Source organism: Mytilus galloprovincialis, chromosome 5 (genome assembly GCF_965363235.1).
Source record: "Mytilus galloprovincialis chromosome 5, xbMytGall1.hap1.1, whole genome shotgun sequence".
NCBI classification, from domain to species: domain Eukaryota; kingdom Metazoa; phylum Mollusca; class Bivalvia; order Mytilida; family Mytilidae; genus Mytilus; species Mytilus galloprovincialis.
This window is the reverse complement of record NC_134842.1, coordinates 81,330,434-81,352,451: the sequence shown is the minus strand read 5'-3', so window position 1 is coordinate 81,352,451 and position 22,018 is coordinate 81,330,434. Positions and strand designations below refer to the sequence as shown.

At 31.8% G+C, this 22,018-nt stretch overlaps 1 protein-coding gene across 5 annotated transcripts in view; it reads left to right on the top strand.

Moving 5' to 3' along the window:
- The window catches only part of LOC143076495 (serine/threonine-protein kinase TAO1-like), a 32,408-nt gene extending 10,831 nt beyond the window's left edge, over nucleotides 1–21,577 (top strand). For 2 of the 5 annotated variants that reach the window (XM_076252302.1, XM_076252301.1), the window contains exons 4-20: nucleotides 2,698–2,799; nucleotides 3,792–3,837; nucleotides 4,415–4,564; nucleotides 5,030–5,182; nucleotides 6,485–6,660; nucleotides 9,072–9,260; nucleotides 10,413–10,571; nucleotides 11,221–11,247; nucleotides 11,912–11,962; nucleotides 13,506–13,679; nucleotides 14,476–14,610; nucleotides 14,915–15,043; nucleotides 15,959–16,156; nucleotides 17,233–17,472; nucleotides 18,030–18,242; nucleotides 19,865–20,047; nucleotides 20,883–21,577. In XM_076252302.1, the coding sequence (XP_076108417.1) occupies nucleotides 2,698–2,799; nucleotides 3,792–3,837; nucleotides 4,415–4,564; nucleotides 5,030–5,182; nucleotides 6,485–6,660; nucleotides 9,072–9,260; nucleotides 10,413–10,571; nucleotides 11,221–11,247; nucleotides 11,912–11,962; nucleotides 13,506–13,679; nucleotides 14,476–14,610; nucleotides 14,915–15,043; nucleotides 15,959–16,156; nucleotides 17,233–17,472; nucleotides 18,030–18,242; nucleotides 19,865–20,047; nucleotides 20,883–21,134 (2,577 nt within the window). In that variant the 3' untranslated portion in view covers nucleotides 21,135–21,577. The remainder of the gene's footprint in view (nucleotides 1–2,697; nucleotides 2,800–3,791; nucleotides 3,838–4,414; nucleotides 4,565–5,029; nucleotides 5,183–6,484; nucleotides 6,661–9,071; nucleotides 9,261–10,412; nucleotides 10,572–11,220; nucleotides 11,248–11,911; nucleotides 11,963–13,505; nucleotides 13,680–14,475; nucleotides 14,611–14,914; nucleotides 15,044–15,958; nucleotides 16,157–17,232; nucleotides 17,473–18,029; nucleotides 18,243–19,864; nucleotides 20,048–20,882) is intronic. The other 3 variants (XM_076252303.1, XM_076252304.1, XM_076252305.1) reach the window with 3 other exon arrangements.
- The last annotated feature ends 441 nt before the right edge of the window (nucleotides 21,578–22,018 follow it).

Here is a 22,018-nt window from a genome sequence, read left to right as displayed (position 1 = left end):
ATATAGATATAGGAAGATGGGGTGTGAGTGCCAATGAGACAACACTCCATCCAAATAACAATTTAAAAAAGTAAACTATTATAGGTCAATGTACTGCCTTCAACAACAAGCTATAAAGGGCCCCAAAATTACTAGTGTAAAATCATTCATACAGGAAAACCAACGGTCTAATCTATATAAAAAAAAATATATATATATATTATTGCTTTCGCAAATTTTTGGTTCTTCCAGCGAGGTAAGAACCAAAAATTTGCGAAAGCAAATTTACAGATCTAACATTGTTGGGTTGATATATATATACAACTCGTCTAAACATCAACCCAACAATGTTAGATCTGTAAATTTGCTTTCGCAAATTTTTGGTTCTTACCTCGCTGGAAGAACCAAAAATTTGCGAAAGCAAATTTACAGATCTAACATTGTTGGGTTGATGTTTAGACGAGTTGTATATACATTATGTACACAGCCATGTATCACCATCATTGATGGCGATCCGATGGATACATCTGTTGTAGAGTTGTCACTGACTCAGACGTACTTATATATATATATAGACATAGTTAAACTTGTATATATTATATTTAAATCTAATTGGATGTTATGATTAAGAAGGGATATAATTACGATACTGTTGTCAAGTCATTAAAGATTGCATATTTTGGCGTTAATATTGAGTCACTGATAAGGTCTTTGCATCGGAACTAAACACATTTATTCTAAAAACAGTTGTTGGCATGACACGGGTTATGTTCTTCTCATATATGTTATGATGGTATGATACTAAACCCCTAACGGGAAGGATTGTGCCTGATGTTCATATGATGAAATCATAATCTTTCAGTCAGTTTAGTTGAAGTCTGGAGCTGGCATGACAGTTAACTGCTAGTAGTCTGTTGTTATTTATGTATTATTGTCATTTTGTTTATTTTCTTTGGTTACATCTTCTGACATCAGACTCGGATTTCTCTTGAACTGAATTTTAATGTGCGTATTGTTATGCGTTTACTTTACTACATTGGTTAGAGGTATAGGGGGAGGGTTGAGATCTCACAAACATGTTTAACCCCGCCGCATTTTTGCGCCTGTCCCAAGTCAGGAGCCTCTGGCCTTTGTTAGTCTTGTATTATTTTAATTTTAGTTTCTTGTGTACAATTTGGAAATTAGTATGGCGTTCATTATCACTGGACTAGTATATATTTGTTTAGGGGCCAGCTGAAGGACGCCTCCGGGTGCGGGAATTTCTCGCTACATTGAAGACCTGTTGGTGACCCTCTGCTGTTGTTTTTTATTTGGGCGGGTTGTTGTCTCTTTGACACATTCCCCATTTCCATTCTCAATTTTATCCCAATATAATTGTACAATATACAAACTAAGCAAGCAAGCTAACCAAAGTCTTGCTCTACATACATTAGGAAATAAGCTGTAATTATTGGTGTTTAATCCCATTTTCAGAACACTTGGTTATATCATGGCAGCCTCTTGTTTGAGGGAAGCATGCTGAAGAGAACTGCAACGTTTTGACAAGAAAACTCTCAAATCTTTTAAATTAAGATCAGAGTCAAATGCAAAATTAAAACTCGCTAAACATGCTTAATATTAATCACATTCTTGATGGCCGTCTCATGAAATATTAAAACTAGAGATCCTATTATTTAAAGTGTAACAAAACTTAAAAACATTTCGTAACAGGGGAAAAAGTTTCTATAAGTAAGGAAGTTCATAAGATTACATAAGTTTTATATGGTGATTACATTTCCTTATGTGGTATTTTATTTGTTTGTATCTTTCCTGTGCACGATTACTGTAATTTGAATATTCAGTGTGGTGTCAGATGTTATGAGATGTTTTCTGGGAAATATGTACTGTAAATTCAGAAATTATTGAGATGTTTTTTTTTTATTGTGAAAAATTCGGCAGGGTTATTTTCGCAATAATTTAAACTCACATTTTGAAACTATTTATATGAATTAAACAGGATTTTTCTTAATATCGCAAAATCTGAAATGGCATTCAAGTTTAAAATGACAAAATCACAATAATTTCTGAATTTACAGTTGAAGGTGCGCTTTTTCTATTTTGAACATTTTTTTTGTTCCTATGACTATAAGAAATTTTCAGCAGTTGCTAACGACAGCTGCAATGTCGTATCCTAATAAAATGTAAACTTTTAAATAATAGATTGAGTTATTTTACGAATTAGACTATAATCTATTTGTCAACAAATTGTCTTTGGGCTTTCAGACATATGTAAAAAGTGATTCAACAAGATGACTTGAAAATAAACAAATAAACATGATGGGGTGAAAAGATTATTTTACTAAACAGAACTTAAAATTGGTTGTTGATATTGATACTGCTCAATTAAAACAGGACATTCATAAAGAATATAAAGTTTTAAACACATTATAGATTCTTTTTTATTCTTCTGTATCAATTTTTATGGATTTTGAAGGAATAGGTGAACCACAAATTAAAAAGTACACATACTATAGGCTTAATTGCAGACTAAGTAATAACCACCGAATCAAATATCCATGAAAAGACATATTTTTCTCAATTAAAGAAAATTGGGAACCTGCTTAGATAAATGGATCCTCAGTACATGACAAAATCCCTGGATTTAAACCACATCAGTCGTTGAAACATATGGCATAATGTTCAAATAATGAAATGAAATAAACTTTCTTGTCATTACAGAAATGGCAGGACATAATCAAAGAAGTGAAGTTCTTGCGGCAAGTCAAACATGAGAACACCATAGACTATAAAGGATGTTTTCTCAAAGAACACACAGCATGGGTAATGTATTTACTATAATCTATTTCAAATTTATATACCACAAATACAATATCTTTGTTTTTTAAAGGCTGATTGGGAGATTCAGAATAAATAAAATAAACTGTAAAAAAACCATCTTCTTATTTCTATGTAGTGGTATTAAACAAATGTTTTTATACGACCGAAAAATTAAAAAAATTTGGTCGTATATTGGTATCACGTAGTCGTTGTCGTCGTCCGAAAGATGGATTGTTTCCGGACAATTACTTTTGAATAAGTAAAATGAAATCAATCAAATTTTAACACAATGTTTATAACCACTAAAGGAAGCTTGGGATTGATTTTGGGGGTTATGGTTCCAAAGGTTTAGGAATTAGGGGCCCAAAGGGGCCAAAAACAAGCATTTTTATAGTTTCAAGACAATAACGTGTGTGTAACTGTATGGATCTTTCTGACATTGTACCTGAAGTTTTCATATAACACAGGGAAGGCTGAGATTCAGTTTGAGGTAAATTTTCTGGAATATGTAGGAAGAAGGGGCAAAAAAAGGGACAAAAGAAGCATTTTTCTAATTTACAGACAATAACTTGTCCATACTTCCCCCAACTGTTCAGGGATTGACTTTACGGTCGTATAAAGCTGCGCCCTGTGGAGCACCTGGTTTGAAGAGCTTCAAAGAAATTCAATAAACCACAGTAATCCTAACAGTAATTTTTGGTGAAAACAATTTCATTTTAGTTTCGACTCTATGAAGCCTCAATAAACATAACTTAGGCACGCTGTTTCAGGGAACAACAATTTGTTAAAAGTTTATAATCAGTCTTACCGTAATGATAATTTGGTGAAAACTGTACAATGGAAACAAACATTTTAGATGCCATTCTACAGATTTTTTAAATGCTTTTGATATGAAATTATTTTTTGCACCATTTAATATATTTTGTTGTCATTTAATTTTGTTTAATGAAGGGGAAAAAGAAACAAAATTCATTAATTATTATATTCTCTTTCAGATGGTTATGGAATACTGCCTTGGTTCAGCTTCAGATATCATTGAAGGTTGGTATTATAAATAATAAGTGAAAAGCATTGATGAAGATTTTGATGAAAGATTCACTACAGTTATAAAACTTGTGAGTGCTTTGAGTGGGTAAAATGTGCCTGTAACAGAGTTTTCAAAATCTTATCTTCCCTGGTGGTCTTTGAGGAAAAATTGCTCATCATTACTACTAGTTCTATTACAAAATACCAAATTGTGTCAGTCATTTGTAAATGTTGTTGTCCTATCCTTCGGACCACCATTTTTCGAGAACTCTACCTGTAATAGTAGAATAATCATGCAGATCATTCTGATTAAAACAAGGTGTAAAAAAAAAGTCACACTAAACTTCTCTGTTCTTCATGATAAGGTCTCTTATTCTATTGGACTGACTGCAGTGTCATTCTGAAGTTCCCTTGTTTGAGAACAGTAAGAGTGTTTTGCTATGGTATGCCATTCAAGTAAACAGTTATCTTGTAATAATTATACCCCCGCTTTAAAAAAGGGGGGGTATACTGTTTTACCTCTGTCTGTCAGTCCGTCCGTCCGTCCATCAGTTATACAGTTTTTACTCATGCTTATATTATTTATTTACAGTTCACAAGAAGCCATTGAAAGAAGATGAAATAGGAGAAATCTGTCATCAGTGTTTGAAAGGTTTAGAATATCTACATAGCTTTGGTAAAATACACAGGGATGTTAAAGCTGGCAATATATTACTTACAGAAAACGGAACAGTCAAATTAGGTAAGACATTTAAATGGTCAGTGCTATTTATAAGTAAATTCACCAAAATACTGAATTCCAAGGAAATTTTTATACTGCAAGTCCTTTATAAAACACCAAAATCAAAAGCTCAAACACATCAAATGATTGGAAAACAACTGTTGTATCCCTGACTTGGTACAAACATTTCCTTGGTGGATTAAACCTGGTTTTACACCTAGTTAAACCTCTCACATGAATGACAGTCACATAGTTATACCCCTGTTCGAAGTTGGGAGGTATACTGTTCAACGCTAGTCTATTTATCTCTAAATGTGCCAACAACATGAAATTCTTGTCATATTTAAAAAAAAACAAAAAAACCTACAAATCCTAAACCTGAAAATGCTATACTTTTATAAATTTATGAATATATATGTATCTAAATACATGATTTAGCTGGTTTTTCGATAACTGTAACATAAATTCTTCCTCTAAATATTTCAGCTGACTTTGGTTCTGCTTCCATTGTGTGTCCTGCTAACTCCTTTGTTGGAACACCATACTGGATGGCACCTGAAGTCATTCTTGCCATGGATGAAGGCCAGTATGAAGGGAATGCAGATATATGGTCCCTTGGTATCACTTGTATAGAGCTAGGTTTGTATTCATTTCATAATTATACCCCCGCTTTAAAAAAGGGGGGGTATACTGTTTTACCTCTGTCTGTCCTTCCGTCAGTCCGTCCATCCCATGAATATTTTTCGTCGCATTTTTCTCAGGAACTACAATACAAGGATTTCTGAAATTTCGTTTCAGGGTTTATCTAAGTCAGCTATACCGTGTGATGTGTTTTCAGATTGATCACATGACAACTTCCTGTTTACCGAACACTTGTATAATTTTACACAAGATAGCCAAGTTGAAAATTTTCGTCACATTTTTCTCAGGAACTACAATACAAGGATTTCTGAAATTTGGTTTCAGGATTTATATAAGTCAGCTATACCGTGTGATGCGTTTTTAGATTCATCACTCGACAACTTCCGGTTTACCGAACACTTGCATATTTTTACACTATTAATATTATCCACTTGCGGCGGGGGTATCATCAGTGAGCAGTAGCTCGCAGTTTCACTTGTTTATCTTATAAAACACTTATTACTACAAAGGTATCAGTTGCATCTAGTCTTACTATGACTATATATGACAGTGACTGACAGTGACAATTTTACCACTTACTTGATCCATTTATAACATAAACTTTGGTGGCACCAGGGCTGCCATGGTATTTCAGAAGCATGAGTTATAATCCATCTGAGAGAAGGAACAAATATTTGGTACCACAAATTTTTAAATTCAAATTTATCATTACCTTAACAGTCATAAAGTCATAAATGAGTGATAGATTTCACTTAAAACATTGTAAAAGAAATTTAAAGGTCTCGTTGAGTAAACTACACAGAGAACGATAGCTATTGTATTTATTCAAAATTTTAAATACTTTGACCAGATAGAGATGACTTTGTGGAAAACTTTCATTGGCTTCGCAATAAACAGAGAGAGATAACTTGTGTTTGCATATTTTTTTATTAATGGGAAATATAAAAGAGCTATTCTGATCCCGGTAAACCAGGACTCATTGTCAGCTGGTGGAGGCCTGAATCCTACTAAAGGCGTGATTCTGGTAAAAACCAGAATTCATCAGTGAAATGGTTAAGGAAGATTATAATTGGGGATCAGAAAAAGTGTGAAAATGAAACAATGCATACAGGCTTGGCTTAAGAAATTGTAAAATTTAATGTCAGGTAAATATTGCATATAATCAGTATTGGTTTTGTTTTTCAGCTGAAAGGAAGCCTTCTCTGCCCAATATGACAATATTGATTTTGTTTTTTCAGCTGAAAGAAAGCCTCCATTGTTCAGTATGAATGCTATGAGTGCCTTCCTTTTGTTTTTCAGCTGAAAGAAAGCCTCCCTTGTTTAATATGAATGCTATGAGTGCCCTTTATCACATAGCTCAAAACGATCCTCCTACTCTAGCGGGTGGAGATTGGTCAGATGAATTCCGTCAGTTTGTAGATTCCTGTTTGTCTAAAAGTCCCTGTGATAGACCCTCAGCTAGTATTTTAATTAAGGTAAGTCAGGCGTGAAGAAATTCATACTGTGGATTCATTTATTTTTCATGAGTATAACACATGTGGTTTAGCAATCTCTATAAAAAGCCTATATCAAATTTGTAATTCGTTTAACATTCAAATTCGTAGTTCACCAGTACCCATGAAACCTGAAAAAATTGGTATCCAAAGTCTTGAAAGAATAATGATCATGATAATGTATTGTCAGTGGATTGAGGAAAACTTGCGTTTTTCATGGATATTTGATTTTGTGGTTTAGCAATCTCTCAGTCTCTGTATACAAAGTCTATTAAAAATTTGTAATTCATTGAACATTTGAATTCGGGGATCACCAGTACCCTCAAAACGCATGAAAATTGGTATTTAAAGAATAATAATAAATCAACAGTAATTCATTTAATTTATGATCTAGGTGATGGTAACTTTGGTTATAGTGATATCTGTTATGGATGGATTTCGACTCTCACCGGTTAATTTCTGCTTTTACACATGCTTTTTAAACTTCTTGTTTAAACATACACAAGTTTCTGAATTGTTTTTTTTAAGTGAATTAAACTTATTTTAACAAACATGAAGCGTTCTAGAATCATTTACAACCAGTTTCAGCTTCTGTTTGATGATGGAAAACAGTTTTTTCCATGAAAATACTGCAAACGACTGCACAGGATTTGAAATAACTGGAGTTTCATTAGACCTTTTCTAACTTTTTTTTTACCTAAAATTTTGTGGGGAGAAGGGGGTGCGGACTATGTAGCAGTGCGAACTATACAAAGCCTTTTCTATAAAAAAGGAGAAACAAGAAATACCTTTTAACCACACCAACAAATAACAAAATTGAACAACAGGCTCCTGACTTATTTGTAAGGATTTTTTGTTCTCTCTTCAGTACACTGTGAATCCCCCCAAAAAACTATATCTGGAATATCTTTTTTGCACTTAGGTAATGTGAGCTAACATCTTGATACAATTTGAGTCATAATCAGTAAGCACAAGAAAAGTAGGTTGCAGTCACTTTGTAAGTTAATGGTAACTATCACCATATAATCTAAATGTTTGATATATATGTAACACTCAGAAACGTGTCCTTCCCCCGAAACGTGTCCGATTCCCCCAAACGTGTCCACGTAACGTCACTGAACTGTAAAACATGTATAGTTGCAAAAGGGCGCCAAAGGGTGGCATTTATATAGACGCCCAAACGTGTCCATTTTTCAATTAACCCACAAACGTGTCCGATCCCCAAAACGTGTCCATGTCAAGCGTTATTTGGTTATTGCAATTTCAATAACGTATACTAGTTTTACTATGTCATTAAAAATATAGATAAGGTACGTAATTTAAGTACTTTTATAAACAAGCAGTATAAACTGTGTAAAAGTGGGGTGTCATTCCGGCTATGTCGTATGTAAATTGTAAGCACACATGTTCAGTTAAACTGTATAGGTACCGGGTAATAATGTCCCTTTCTCTACGCGTTAAAACTTTTACGTTCTGTCATAGTATGCATTAAACACTTGCATCTGGACAATACGCAATCAACAGTCTAAAGTTAATTTATATAGTACAAATGTAAAAACTTTTAAAAAAACTTGTAGCCTATGTTCTCTCTAAATATGCATGAAACACTTGCAACTGGACATTATACGCAATCAACAGTCTAAAGTTAATTTAAACAGTAGAAATGTAAAAACATTTAAACTTGTATGTTCTCTCTAAATATGCATGAAATACTTGCAACTGGAAATACGCCATAAACAGTGTAAAGTTAATATATACAGCAAATGTAAAAACATTAAAACTTGAAAATACATATAATTCAAATTGAGAACTGTTGACAAAAGTGAAAAAAAATCCTGCTGAAAGCCTGTCGTGCAATATTCGGATAAATATATAAAGCATCATCGGAGTTTATTAGTACAAAATAATTTACAAAGTTAACGATTTATCCAACTCTAGAATTATTTGCATGTTCGCTCTAAATGAGTAAGAAATACTTGCAACTGGACAATAAGCAATTTTAGTCAAAAGTTTATTCACAATTACAGATTAAATTTGGAATTATGATAATCATTATAAACCGGCATTGCACTAACTAATGATAATAAATGACAACTTTATCACCAATAGAATTGCCATAAACGTTATCAGCGGTTTCATTTAGGAGATACATGTATTAGCGCTAAAAGACGTGAGACGTTCTGGCGTTAAATAGTGGACACGTTTTGGCGAATTACAATATTATTGGACACGTTTGGGGTTATGAAATCGGACACGTTTGGGGAACATTGAATATTATAGACACGTTTGGGGAGAATAGACACGTTTGGGGGAATCGGACACGTTTGGGGGGAAGGACACGTTTGGGAGTGTTACATATATGATGTGCTTCAACTGTTACTTTCTATTTTCAGGGTCCATTTATTGATAAAACACGACCACCTAATGTTATATTAGATTTAATACTAAGAACAAAGGATGCTGTAAGAGAATTAGATAATTTACAATACAGACGAATGAAAAAGATACTCATGGTTGATGTGATAGATGGGGAGAATGGTCCTAATGGGCGGTCAGATGTGACCGAGGATGATTCTTCTCAGGTAAGCTATTGTCATGGTTGATGTAATAGACAGGGAGAATGGTCCTAATTGGCGGTCAGATGTGACTGAGGATGATTCTTCTCAGGTAAGATATTGTCATGGTTGATGTTATAGATGGGGAGTATGGTCCTAACGGGCGGTCAGATGTGATGGATGATTCTTCTCAGGTAAGCTATTGTCATGGTTGATGTGATAGATGGGGAGAATGGTCCTAATGGGCCGTCAGATGTGACGGATGTTTCTTCTCAGGTAAGCTATTGTCATGGTTGATGTGATAAATGAGGAGAATGGTCTTAACGGGCAGTCAGATGTGACTGAGGATAATTCTTCTCAGGTAAGATGTCGTAAGGGTTTGTGGTCCCAATGGACGGTCAGATGTGACAGAGGATGAGCCTTTTCAGGTAATTATAAGCAATCTGTTAATATCGACAATGCAATTTCCCATAGGAGCTCGTTTTACGGCTAAACTGTACAACTTCTACTATGAACTTTTGAAAAATATCATATCCTAGAATTTAAAGTTCATATGCACTACTATTTTATCAAAGGTCAAAATATAGGGCTGTGCCGCATATTTTAAGTTGTGATTTCTGCGAAGATTTACAAAAAATAGAAAAATATGCGCTTGATCTTCTGGTATTCAAAAAGGTTTCTTGTTACTTGTCAAATAGTGGTATTTTTTCACCACTCACCATTTAAACTTTTCACCATGAAATTATACAGTTGTATAAAAATACATTTTGTACAATAGAGATTTAAATTAATTCAGGTTTAAACCCCAAAAAAAAGTGAATAGAAGACATTGCAAATTACTTGCACAAAAAAGAAGTTGCATAATCAGTCTGTAAATAACTGTAATCAAATTTGTTTTAATAATGTTTGATACACTTCAATTAGAAAATACTGATGTTCTTCTTATTTAAAGGATAAGATGTATGGGAGTGTTGGACATCACATGCATTTTTTTCTGTGGGTTACGTAGGTGGAAAAAATAGGGGTTTTTACAATTGAATTAAAAAAAAATTATGTGTGGTTTGGTGTAAAAAAAATTGTTGTCCTACACCCATCCCTTATTACATTTTCCCCCTGGTAAAATCCATAAAAGGAAATTGTCTTTCAAATGTCTAAGTCAATTTTGTTTCTATTTTATAGGACGGTGATAATGTAGACAGCAGTAAATCCAGCAGCATAGCTAGTCAACAAAGCTCTCATTCAATTAGTATGAGTAGTAAAAGTAGTAGTCAAAACAGCATTCACAGTGCCACTAACGATGATTTAGTAGGATTTAGTAGTTTCTCAAGGGAAAGAAGTGTAAGTGTAAAGAATCTTCTCATGTCCGTATTGGATTGACAAAAAAAAAAACTTTTGGAAGGGAGATAATTTAATTTTTGAAAGGGAGATAATTTAGAATAAGAAAAAATTCTGCTATTTTTGAAACTGAAAAATTCTTTGCATCATGAATCAAACATCTGAATGAGAATTGGTTGTCTGTCTGTAATTTTGTTTTGTTTATGTATGATAAAATACAATGATTGTATAGATAACAGCGGTAAAGATATGGAAAGGCATGCAATGATATTCAAGAAAGGATACAATGATAATAGCTTTAAGGAATCATGGTTACGGGTATTAATTTTCCGCTAAAATTAATTTTCAAAGCACATTCCTAATTTAGAATAATCGCCAACATTTTGTGTGTACATAATTGTAAAATAATTTTTCCCCTCATTTGTGTCATGCATGCTATCATTTGTACGTCTATTTATATAACTGTTCACAGTTCAATTAAAGCATGAAAAATAATCATCTAAAATTCTGCAAAGAATTGGGAAAAAAATAGAGCTAACTTTTTCAAAATCTATTTTTTATCCCATTGCAACAAGAATTCAAGAAAAGAACTGATCATTGAAATCTCCTTTTATTCATCACATGACGCATTGGCTTTTTCTTTATTCATTAGTTTCAGTCCACGGCAGGACGTCCAAAGGTACATTAATCTACTAGAGCATGGGTATCAAGACTATATATCATGAGATATCTCACTTGGTGTCATAATGCTAGTGTGAGATATCTCAAATTATATGCATTGTACTCTAGAGGCAAATGTGTACCACATATAGAAGGATAGCAAATTAAATAACTTTCAATTATTTGAATTAGGATTTAGGTAGCACTGTGACCGTTTGGTTTCGTTTGTCAACATGTAAATTTTCATTTTGATATAAAGTTGGTACCCATTTGCTGGTCAGATATTCTTTACTTTCATTATATTTTAAAATACACATATTTTGTTAATCTTTTCAATTTAGGCTGTTTTCAAACACAGAAACTTTAAATATCTTGTAAAGCTTTTTATCAGTATAAACTTTAGTAATTTAGTTCACTTTTGGAATAAGAGTATTTTTATTTATTTCATGACTGGAAGAATTTAAAAAAAAGATTGTAAATATGTTAAAACATATTTTTTTTTATCTATTGAAAATCTTTTCCATCTCCAATTATTTTCAATTTTGCAGGAGCAATAATGCATTGTTGTAATGCTTCAATACTAAATGAATCTAACTCAACAAACATAATCTGATAATATGAATTGAAAAGATTAACACTTTACAGAATATATGATTTAATCTGTCTTGTCTTAACTTATAAAGGATTGGTCAAATCCCAGAACGAGTATTGCTGAACATGCACACACAAATAAGGTATATCTCCGCATGGTGTGATACAGCATGTCAACAATATCTTCATTAACAACAAAGCAACATTGTTTCATTAATCCAGTCTCTGAATTTTTTTGGTCATTTCTACTTTTGTGACAGTTCCACAAGTTTACATCATGAATATTGTAAAACTATACAAACATATTTGCATTAGGACTCGTGATTATGAATAAAAACCCACATCTTGATATAAAAGGAAAATTTAAATAGGTTTGTTTTGAACTGTTTTAACTAACATACAAACCGGTCATAAAATTTGAATATTTCTATACACAATGAGTTATAGCACTTGTTTGTGTGTCATTCATTAGCCAAGGATCTAGATTTTTGAATTGAGAAAAAATTGTGTCTGAATTACGAACAAACTTAATAAATTGTTTTTACAGTTTTCCAAATTTTAGGTCAATATGATGTAAACTTAAGGTTGTAGTTACAGGTAGACATAGAAGAGATATATGATTAATGCTTTATATTTATGATACATGAAACAATTGATTTGACCACAAGTATAGATAGAGTGCATGCAGGTTTAGTTGCTCCAAACTTTATTATTATTGTAGACAAAACTCTAAATACAATCCTAATCAAAATTCTATGTGTATTCAGAATACTTTAAGAATATTTTGTTATCTCAAATTCATAGCTGAAAATGTTGTAGTCAAGATAGATCCTCGTGACAAAATTATCATTTTTATCGGTCAAAGGTATTTACTTTACATGTGGATACATTCATTTTCATTGGTACCAGTTTTTGGTGGATTTACGGAAGATTGTATTTCTGTGGATACTGGATCTATTATGTTTAACAATCTAATACAACTTATTTTAAATAATATATGTTTGCCACATAAACATGATGGAGGACATTGCAAACATTCAAGTTTACTTTCAGTGTACTTTTCTCTCCAAATGTGGTTAATATAACCTGAAATGACAATATTTTGAAATATTACTGTAATGATTAATATGGATTGGCTGTGGAATGTTGCATGTCATTTTATTGGTGCTTTTATTTTGTCTAATAATTACAGCATTCGTTCAGAACGGCCATAGCATCATGACATTTATATCGTTCTGTGTTCTGAAGTGTAGTACCAAAAAGAGTCTCTTAGAACATAAGAAAGATTCAGAAGAAGTCTTGCATTTCACAATCATTTTATTTTGCTTTTTTTGTAGTATTTTTTTTAAAACTAAAAATCAGAACTTCTTCCTCTTGTGAAATCATTTACAGTTACATCTGTTAATTAAATACAACAAAGATTGTCCTTGTTTTTGAACTGGGCAGGTGTTCTAATGTAAGTCAAGATATACAAAATTAAATAGGTGTTGAAAATTAAAAAAATATAAGATAAATTCTACAAAGGTGGAATTGAAAATCGAATGTTTTTCAGGTTTCCCCTCCTATTTAGAAATTAATAGATGTGCTGTGAGAAACTATCCCCCATAGATAAAAGACGAGGATGAAAACAATTATACAGAATATGTCCAAACCAATTTTATATCATATAAACTTTTATGTTTTCAGTCGTCCAATGCTAGTAATAGAAGTCTTGAACCTGGTGCTAATAATTTCGCTACAATAAGAACGACATCGATAGTTACAAAACAGATCAAAGATCATGAAGTGTCCAATGAACTGAGAGAACAGTTTGCTGGATATAAACGACTCAGAAAACAACACCAAAAACAACTTTTATCTGTAAGTATCCATTAAAAGATATCATATATCACATTGAAATAAAAATGAGAATTGTATGTTTTTAAATCTTTGCAAAAAAATGTATTTTTAAAACAACAGGGAGCATCTTGACAACATGAAGAACAATAATTTCTAATTCTTCCAACTTTTAAACTCCTTCATCAATCTAGTTAGATCACAAGGCAAGAAAACAAAACCTTAACATTTGTTCTGAAAAAGGATTCTTAAAAAAACAAGGTGTGATGCTAGAAAATTACCACATGAAAAGCATCAAAAGAGAGCCTTGGTGTAGTGGTTAGTGCATTGAACTACTATCACAAAGGTTCCTGGTTCGATTCCCGTTTGGGATGAAAATTTCAGGGACTGAATTTTCGGCTCTCTCTTGACACCATTTGAGAGTATGGTCTTGAGGAAACGATGGTAGTCCATCGGAAGGGGACGATAAATGGCTGACCCGTGTTTAGAGAGAGCCATTTCTCTTGCACGTTAAAGACAACCTTGTACATGTTGTAGATTTCGAAAAGAGTAGGCTAATGCCGCTACAAGGCAGCACTCGCACCCGCAAAGTGGAAAGGGATTAGTATAAGTTGCAAAACTTGTTTCCCAATCCACTATAAATAAATAAATATGTTTAAACTATTAATGCATCACTCACTTCACACTGAGGTCAGTTGGATAGGTCTTCACTGATCCTTGTTTGGCTGCCACAGAGAGGTGTTGAAATCATCACCATGACTTAGATAATAAATCTTTCCTTTCTATTCTATAATGTTCTGATATTTGATTTATTTTGCAGCTTGAAAGTAAATATAAACAAGAGATGGAGGAACACAAACAGAGATTAGACAAAGAGTATGATAATCTGAAACAACAGTTTGGTATGGAATTAGAAAGATTAAAGAAGAAACAGCAGCAAGATCTAGATAAACGGGTAGGTATACTAACGATTGTTGTGTCCATTCTTATATAAATTGTCATTATAGTACAATTGTTAAAAGACCTGTACAAATTGATTGAAACTTAAAGCTTCAGATCAATGAAAAAGTTTAAATTAGAAAATCACTAATCATTGGTTAGTTTGACTCAAAGGAAATAGAACAGATGTTAAAAAAAGTTATTAGTGACTAATTCCATATAAGGGTGTTTCAAAAAATACTATGTCATTTATAATTGTGACCACAACAAACACAATGATGAAAAGTTATGTCTAATATTCAAATATTCATTCATTGTAGCAAAAGACGAATCAAGCCATGGAAAAGAAGTTAATACGACAGATTTCAGCAACTCAAGATACAGAAAGGAAAACTTTTGGAGCTATGCAGAAAAAAGAATACAAGCTCAACAAAGAACAAATGAAAAGAGTAAACTTATTATTGAAATACATGATATCAAATTTGAAAATTAAAAAAAAGTTGGCATGTCTACACATAAATAACAAGCAAAAATTATCAAAGTTTTCTTGGCTTCTTTGAAAAGTTAAAAATTTTAAGAATGGAAATGAGGAATCTGTCGAAGAAACAATTACCCAATCAATAAAAAAATAACAAAAAGGCCACCAATGGGTTTTCTATGAAAGGTTCTTTTTTTCTCCAAGAAAAGTTAGTACAATATATGCACATCTGCTTTATGATTTTAATATGGTGTACTGTGGATTTACTATTATTCGTTGGATACCAATTTTCGTGGATTTTGTGGGTAGAGGTGAACCACAAATTCAAATGTTCAACAAATAGCATATAATCAATAGGCTTTGTATACAGAGATCGGCAAAACCATGAAATCAAATATCCAGGAAAATGAAAGTTTTCATCAATCCACCAAAATTGGTATCCACGAAAATAAATGAATCCACAGTATTACATATCAAGGAAAACAGAATTCACAAAAAAAACTTGTCTGGAAGTACAGCAAACGACAGCAACTTTCATCTCCTGACTTCTCTTTCAAAATGGAGAACAAAGACAAAGCAATAATGGAATAACGTGGTTGAGATAGCCTGACTTGGAATAGGCACACCATTTGGTAGGTAAACCAGTTCTATGTGGGCTAAAACCTCCACTATCTAGAAACACTAGATCATGTGTCCTATAAATAAAGCATACAACATGTACAAGTACAAAAAAATTGAGTGTGGAATAGATAGCTTATATATTTGGTACCCATAATCAAAGAATTCCCTGTGTACCATGTATGTATTAATAAAAAAGCTCTTGCTGCATGTTAAAAAGGTATGTATTACCAGTGAAACGTATTGATAAATGAATTGAATTTGACAGGAAATAGATAGTGGAACCCCTAAAAAGGAAAGAGAAGACACATTAAAATTACACAAGGATAGATTGATGTCCCGTCAAAAAGAGGCAGAAACTAGACTTGAAAAACAACACAAAGACTCTATAGAATTTGAAATCCGTAAATTTAGACGACGGAAAGTTGTACAATATCATACTTTAGAGAAAGATCAGATCCAGGAGGTATTTATGTTATCTGTAAAAATGATATTTTAATGTAGAGATATTTTTGTGCTTTTACCAACAAAGACCTGGTTTAATTTCTGTTTGTCAAATTTAAGCATTTGTGTATTTCAATTTTCTGAACATAGAATTAATTGTTAAGGGATATGTGGGTATGTAAAAGTGAAAGTAAACAAAATTAAAAAAAAAGCATGAAAGACAACACCATTATGATAGTAAGAAGAAAGAATTTGTCTAAAAATGAATTATGATCATATTAAATTGACACTAAATTACAACAAAACAATTCATGAAAAGCAAATATGACTGTCATGAACCAACATAATAACTGAAAAATAGGCTCCTAACTTGGGACAGGCACTTAAAGAATGTGAAGGAGTTAATATTTCTTTTAATTTACAGCAATGTTTTAAATTGCTCTTAAACCTGTGTGATTCAGTTATATTCAGTGGAGTCATGTACCTTGGAAATATACTTCTATGGACAATTTGATTGAAAATGGTCTTCAGCTTTCATTTCTTGGAATATTTTTGAAATATGTGCAGAAGTTTTTGTCAGCAATTTTTTGGACAAATTTCAGATATATCAGTTCCAATCACTTTTTACAGACATTTACAAAATTATATGGAAAATTGCTATGTAAGCATTCTGATGCATATTTTCTTGTCAGACTTTTAAGAAATTCATATTAAAGGTTTATGTCAGCATGGTTTTGGATAATTCTGATAATCTGCATTATATGGATAATTGCTGTGTATTAAAGCCATCTTACACATTTTAGGATATCAAAAAAGGTTTAATATTACAATTTTTTTTTTTTTAAATGGAGTTGTTTCCCTTTGACAAATATAAAAAATGTTCACTCGTTGGAATGTTTTTTTAAAAATTTATATACATTGTGGACTATCAGCTGTCAAATGATTTGTTTATCAATTATAATATGTCGGTTTAAGGGACATATGGTATACCATTATCTGTCTACTCATTTGTCCGTCGTCAACACTTAAAAAATTAAATGTATGTATTAATTTAATGAGTTACGACATAATATCTAACAATTAAGAATATTTTTACAGGAATTAACAAAACTACAAGAACAGCAAGAAAAGGAACACAGTATGTTATTACGACATCATGAGTCAACGCAGGAATTAGAATATAAACAATTGTTAGCAATTCAAAATTTACGGGATGAACATTTACGGAAACAACATATTACTGAACGTGAAAATCAAAAGGAATATAATAGTCGTGAAGAATCCAATTTAAGGAAAAAACATTTAATGGAACATAAGCAGCAGCCGAGGAGTTTGAAGGTAAATTTATTTTAAAAGGTGGCATTTTTTCTTTTTTTTTTTACTTCTTTTATTTTGGCTTGTATATTTCAACTAGTAAAATCCATCACAGATATATAATTTTTAGAACAGAAATGACTTGTAATTTGAAGTTAACCAAACAATTTTCAAAAATATAGGGGGAAAAAAGGTTTGTATTGGGATAATAGAAATTAATAAAATTAGGAAATCTGAATACAAAGCATTTATCAGTCTTCATAAACTGTACTTGAGGTTTATTCTCAATTTTTTTTCATGTCATTGTTTAGTTCATAGGATTATGTATCTAATAGATGACAAAACAGTAATTTCTACTCAAATAAAACCTAAGAAACCATAATGTCAAAAATCATAGTAAGGATCATAACACACAGGTACAACACGTCCAAACTTTGAAATATTAAAGTTAAAAATTATCATAGTGATAAATAAGTGTAAAGGCACAATACAGTTTACCTGGAATTGTTATGAAAGGCAACTGATTTATACATGTACACTATAAAAAAATGATTATTAAATTTTAACATGTTATTTTTCAGCAAAAAGAGGTGCTAATTCGTAAACAATTTCATGAAGCTGTGCAAACACAAAGAAAACAATATAGAGCTCTTAAAGATCATATTGTACAAAATACACCTAAAAATGAACAAAAAGCTGTTGTGAAAAAATTAAAGGAAGAACAAGTGAGGAAATTAAATATTCTTGGAGAGCAGTACGAGGCCAGTATAGCAGAAATGTTACAGCAGCAAAATGTAAGTAGCAGTTATCTCCCTTGTTTCAATTGTTTAACAGTGGTGAAAAATAATCTGAAGTGTGAATGTTTACATTTATGTGTTGTGTGAAATCACTGCTGATAGACATTTAAAAGCTAGCAGACAATTAAGACAAACAAAGATAAGCATATGAGATAAACCTTGTGATACTACCATTTAGAAAAATTACTCTAAACAACTTGAGCCTTACACAACTTCATGTAAATTTTATTATGCAGCTATGCTCATCTTGCATCATGTACATTGCTATTTGTCATTTAGATATTGTGTAAAATATCAAATCTTCAGAAAATACTTTTAAATTGTTCTAAATCCAGCTTCAGCTTTTTATTTTCTGGCTACTTGACATTGATGTTGTGGGTTAACAAAATGCTTACTGGAATTTTGCAACAATTATGAATACATTTTAAATCCTGCAAATATGGAGATGTGGTATGATTTCCAACGAGACAAAAGTTCAATTGACATGAAATTAAGTAACCATAGGTCACAGTACTTCAATAATTAGTTCAACCGGCACTGAATAATCCGTAATAAAAAACCTTTCATGACAAAATACGAAACATTTCAAAGGAATAAACCAGCTTAGGAGGAAATATTCAATCAAAATCAAAATCAGATTTGAAAGAAAGAAACCAGTTTGTAGTTTGTAATTCAATGAATGTATGCGATAAACTTGCGACACATTAAGGATTTTTATGATCATAAATGTATTTTCTGTGCAAAAGGAATTCTGAAATATACATACATTTAAAAGAATACCTAATGCATTAACTGATTGATTGTTGGTTGCTTAAGGCCAAATAAAAATATATGTGTGGTTCCAGTAACCCGACCGACCCTAGAACTTTTTTTTCATTTCTGAAAAATAAATTTTCAAACGATCAAATTTGAGGATTGTGAATTAAAATAATTAAATTCATAGATTTCTGTCATCTGAATTTCCATCACAAGTATCTGTTATGGCTAAAATGCAACAATTCATAACAGAATGCAACAAAATTAACTAAAAACGTATCATGACTGTTTATTTTACAACCAAACACATGTAAAAATGGTGGACTTCCGGTTGGGGCGTGTATAATACCGGAAACAATTTCGGTAAACACACGATTTTTTTCCGGATTTTGACATTCAAAAATTAAAAAAAAAAAAAAAAAAAAAAATTTGCCGACCTACCGACCCTATTTTTTAAAAGTATGTAACTGGAACCACACATATATTTTTATTTGGCCTAAGGTCTGCTTCTCAATACAAATTATAAGAATCTGGATATGTAATTTGCCAGTGTTGAAACAAAACCACAAAGAAATACCAGGAAGATTCAGACATTGATAAATTGGTGTGGCAGAATAAGCAAAAAATTATCTCTGTGGTAAACTCCAAAGGGTGTTAAATTAGGTGCCAAACATTCAAAAGAAATAACGATGGTTGCTTACATTTATATTATTAAAAAAAGAAGAAACTACAATAAAACAATTTATTCAAAGAGACAAACAGTTATTTTGATTTATAGTTAATACTATTAAAAACCTTCTAAAATGATCAACTTAATTATTTGTATGTAAAGAAGTAACTTATTACAATTGTTTTGAAAACAGATGAGATTAGATGACGCCCAGTTAACGGAGGCACAGGAGTTGAAACAACGACTGCAGCAAGAGTTAGAACTCCTGATGGCATATCAGAGTAAAATTAAAATGCAGATGGAGGCCCAGCATCATAGGGAGAGAAAACAGTTAGAGGAGAGAGTGTCGTTACGACGAGCTCTCCTCGAACAAAAGGTAAATAGAATGAAACTTACAAGACAGTTAACTTAAATTTAACTAATGCACACTTTTAGAAACATATATATATATATTCATTTAGAAAACTGCCTGCAAAAATGGATTTTAGGGTTGCATTTTGTCCAAGCTTTTGTGGTACCCATTGTGTATCCGCAACTCCACTTAAAATCACTTATTAAAATTTGTTAATGTTAAAAAATCAGATTCTTAATCTTTGTGCACCATCTATGTTGTTTTATACTCTTTTTGTCTCCTTTGCTCAAGGAACCTGAAGTTATAATCAACTTTAGGAACATAGAATTGTTAAACAAATAACACAAATAAAATTGAATCTCGATAACAGACTACATAGCTGTATGTAATAATACAAATTCCTATAAGCTGTTGTGCTTAAAAATAACATACGCTTCAGTGAGACAGCACACACTAAAACAAAAGATGAATAAAGTATTAGCAGACACAAATCAGTTAAAATTTACAAAATAATATCTATTTATTAATTTACTCTGAACAGAGTTTAACTGTTAAAAATATCATTGTAAACTTATTGGTGGCCCTTGGCTGTTTCTGTTCTTTGGTTGGGTTGTTGTTTCTTTGACACATTCCTCGTTTCCATTCTCAATTAATACTATTCTATTCACCACATATATTCATCATACAGTTAATCCACAAACTTATAGATGATTCTTGTATTGTTTCATAGTAAGATTCTGCATCTTTATATCTTGTTTGCTTTATAATGAAGAATATACTCAAATGTATCCATCTGTTATCATACACCTATTTTATACTGTATCCATTGTTTACCATATACCTTAATCCTATTTTACAGATGGACGACGACAGAACAAAACTTTCAAGTGCTAAAACAGAAATGGTAAAAGCTTTAAATGAACGACAAGTGAAAGAAATAGAGGAATTCGATGAGGAGACTATAAGTTTAGGTATGAATGCCATGGAAGTGTTGGAAGCCTCTACGATGGCTCAGAATTACGATGATGACGTTAGTTTACGAGGAAGTATGATAAGTCTGACTCCTAGTAATAGTAGTAGTTCTTTTACTTCCACCTCGTATCGGGATTAACCCTCATCATGTTCGGCGTTTTACTCAGGTGTTCAGAACACCAATAGTTATTACCACACACTCAGTGAATTTCCCCTTTATAGAGGATTTCATACTCCATCACTGTTCAGTTCTGATCCAGGAAAATAATGTGCTTAATATAGAAAATGTTAACCATGTATTCTGAATGTTCAAGTGCCTGCTGGCAGAGTATAGAACCGCAGTGATGGTTACCAAGGCAACCAAATGAATGTCCTTGGAACAGGAGTAGTTTACTACAAGTGTGATTAAAATGGAGAGGATATACTCTTCACTATGAATGAAGTGCTTTCATTATTTAAGTTATCTCACTACAAGTCTTAGAGCGGGTTGCAAGATTCATATTACTTGTTTTGATGATGTTAATTTCTGTCAACCCCATATTTTCTATTCTTTATTTTGATTTTTGACGAAATTGACACAAATGCCAAATTAATCCATGTGATCATTGTGTGTTTATTAAATACTGCAGTCAAATGTATGAATGACAATGAATGATGTTATCAGAATTTAAATTTAAGTTTTTCTTTACTTGTGAAATAAAATATTATACAATTTTATCACATTGATATGATAATAAGAATAGATTAAAAAAAAAGAAATAACTCAATTCAAATAAGAAATAAAAATAAAAACTTTATTAATCCAGTCTTGTCTTTTAACTTCCTATGTATATGAAAAATGTGAAGTCTTGCATCCCACTAAGCTTGTTTGAATAACTTTAATATGTTTTACTATGCTTAATTATTTTGTTAAGTGTATACCAATTTATGATATATATATTATTTTGTATTGTATGAAACTTAGAAAATATGATAATCTAAGAATTATTAATATTTATGGTACTTAAAAAATTAGAATGAGAG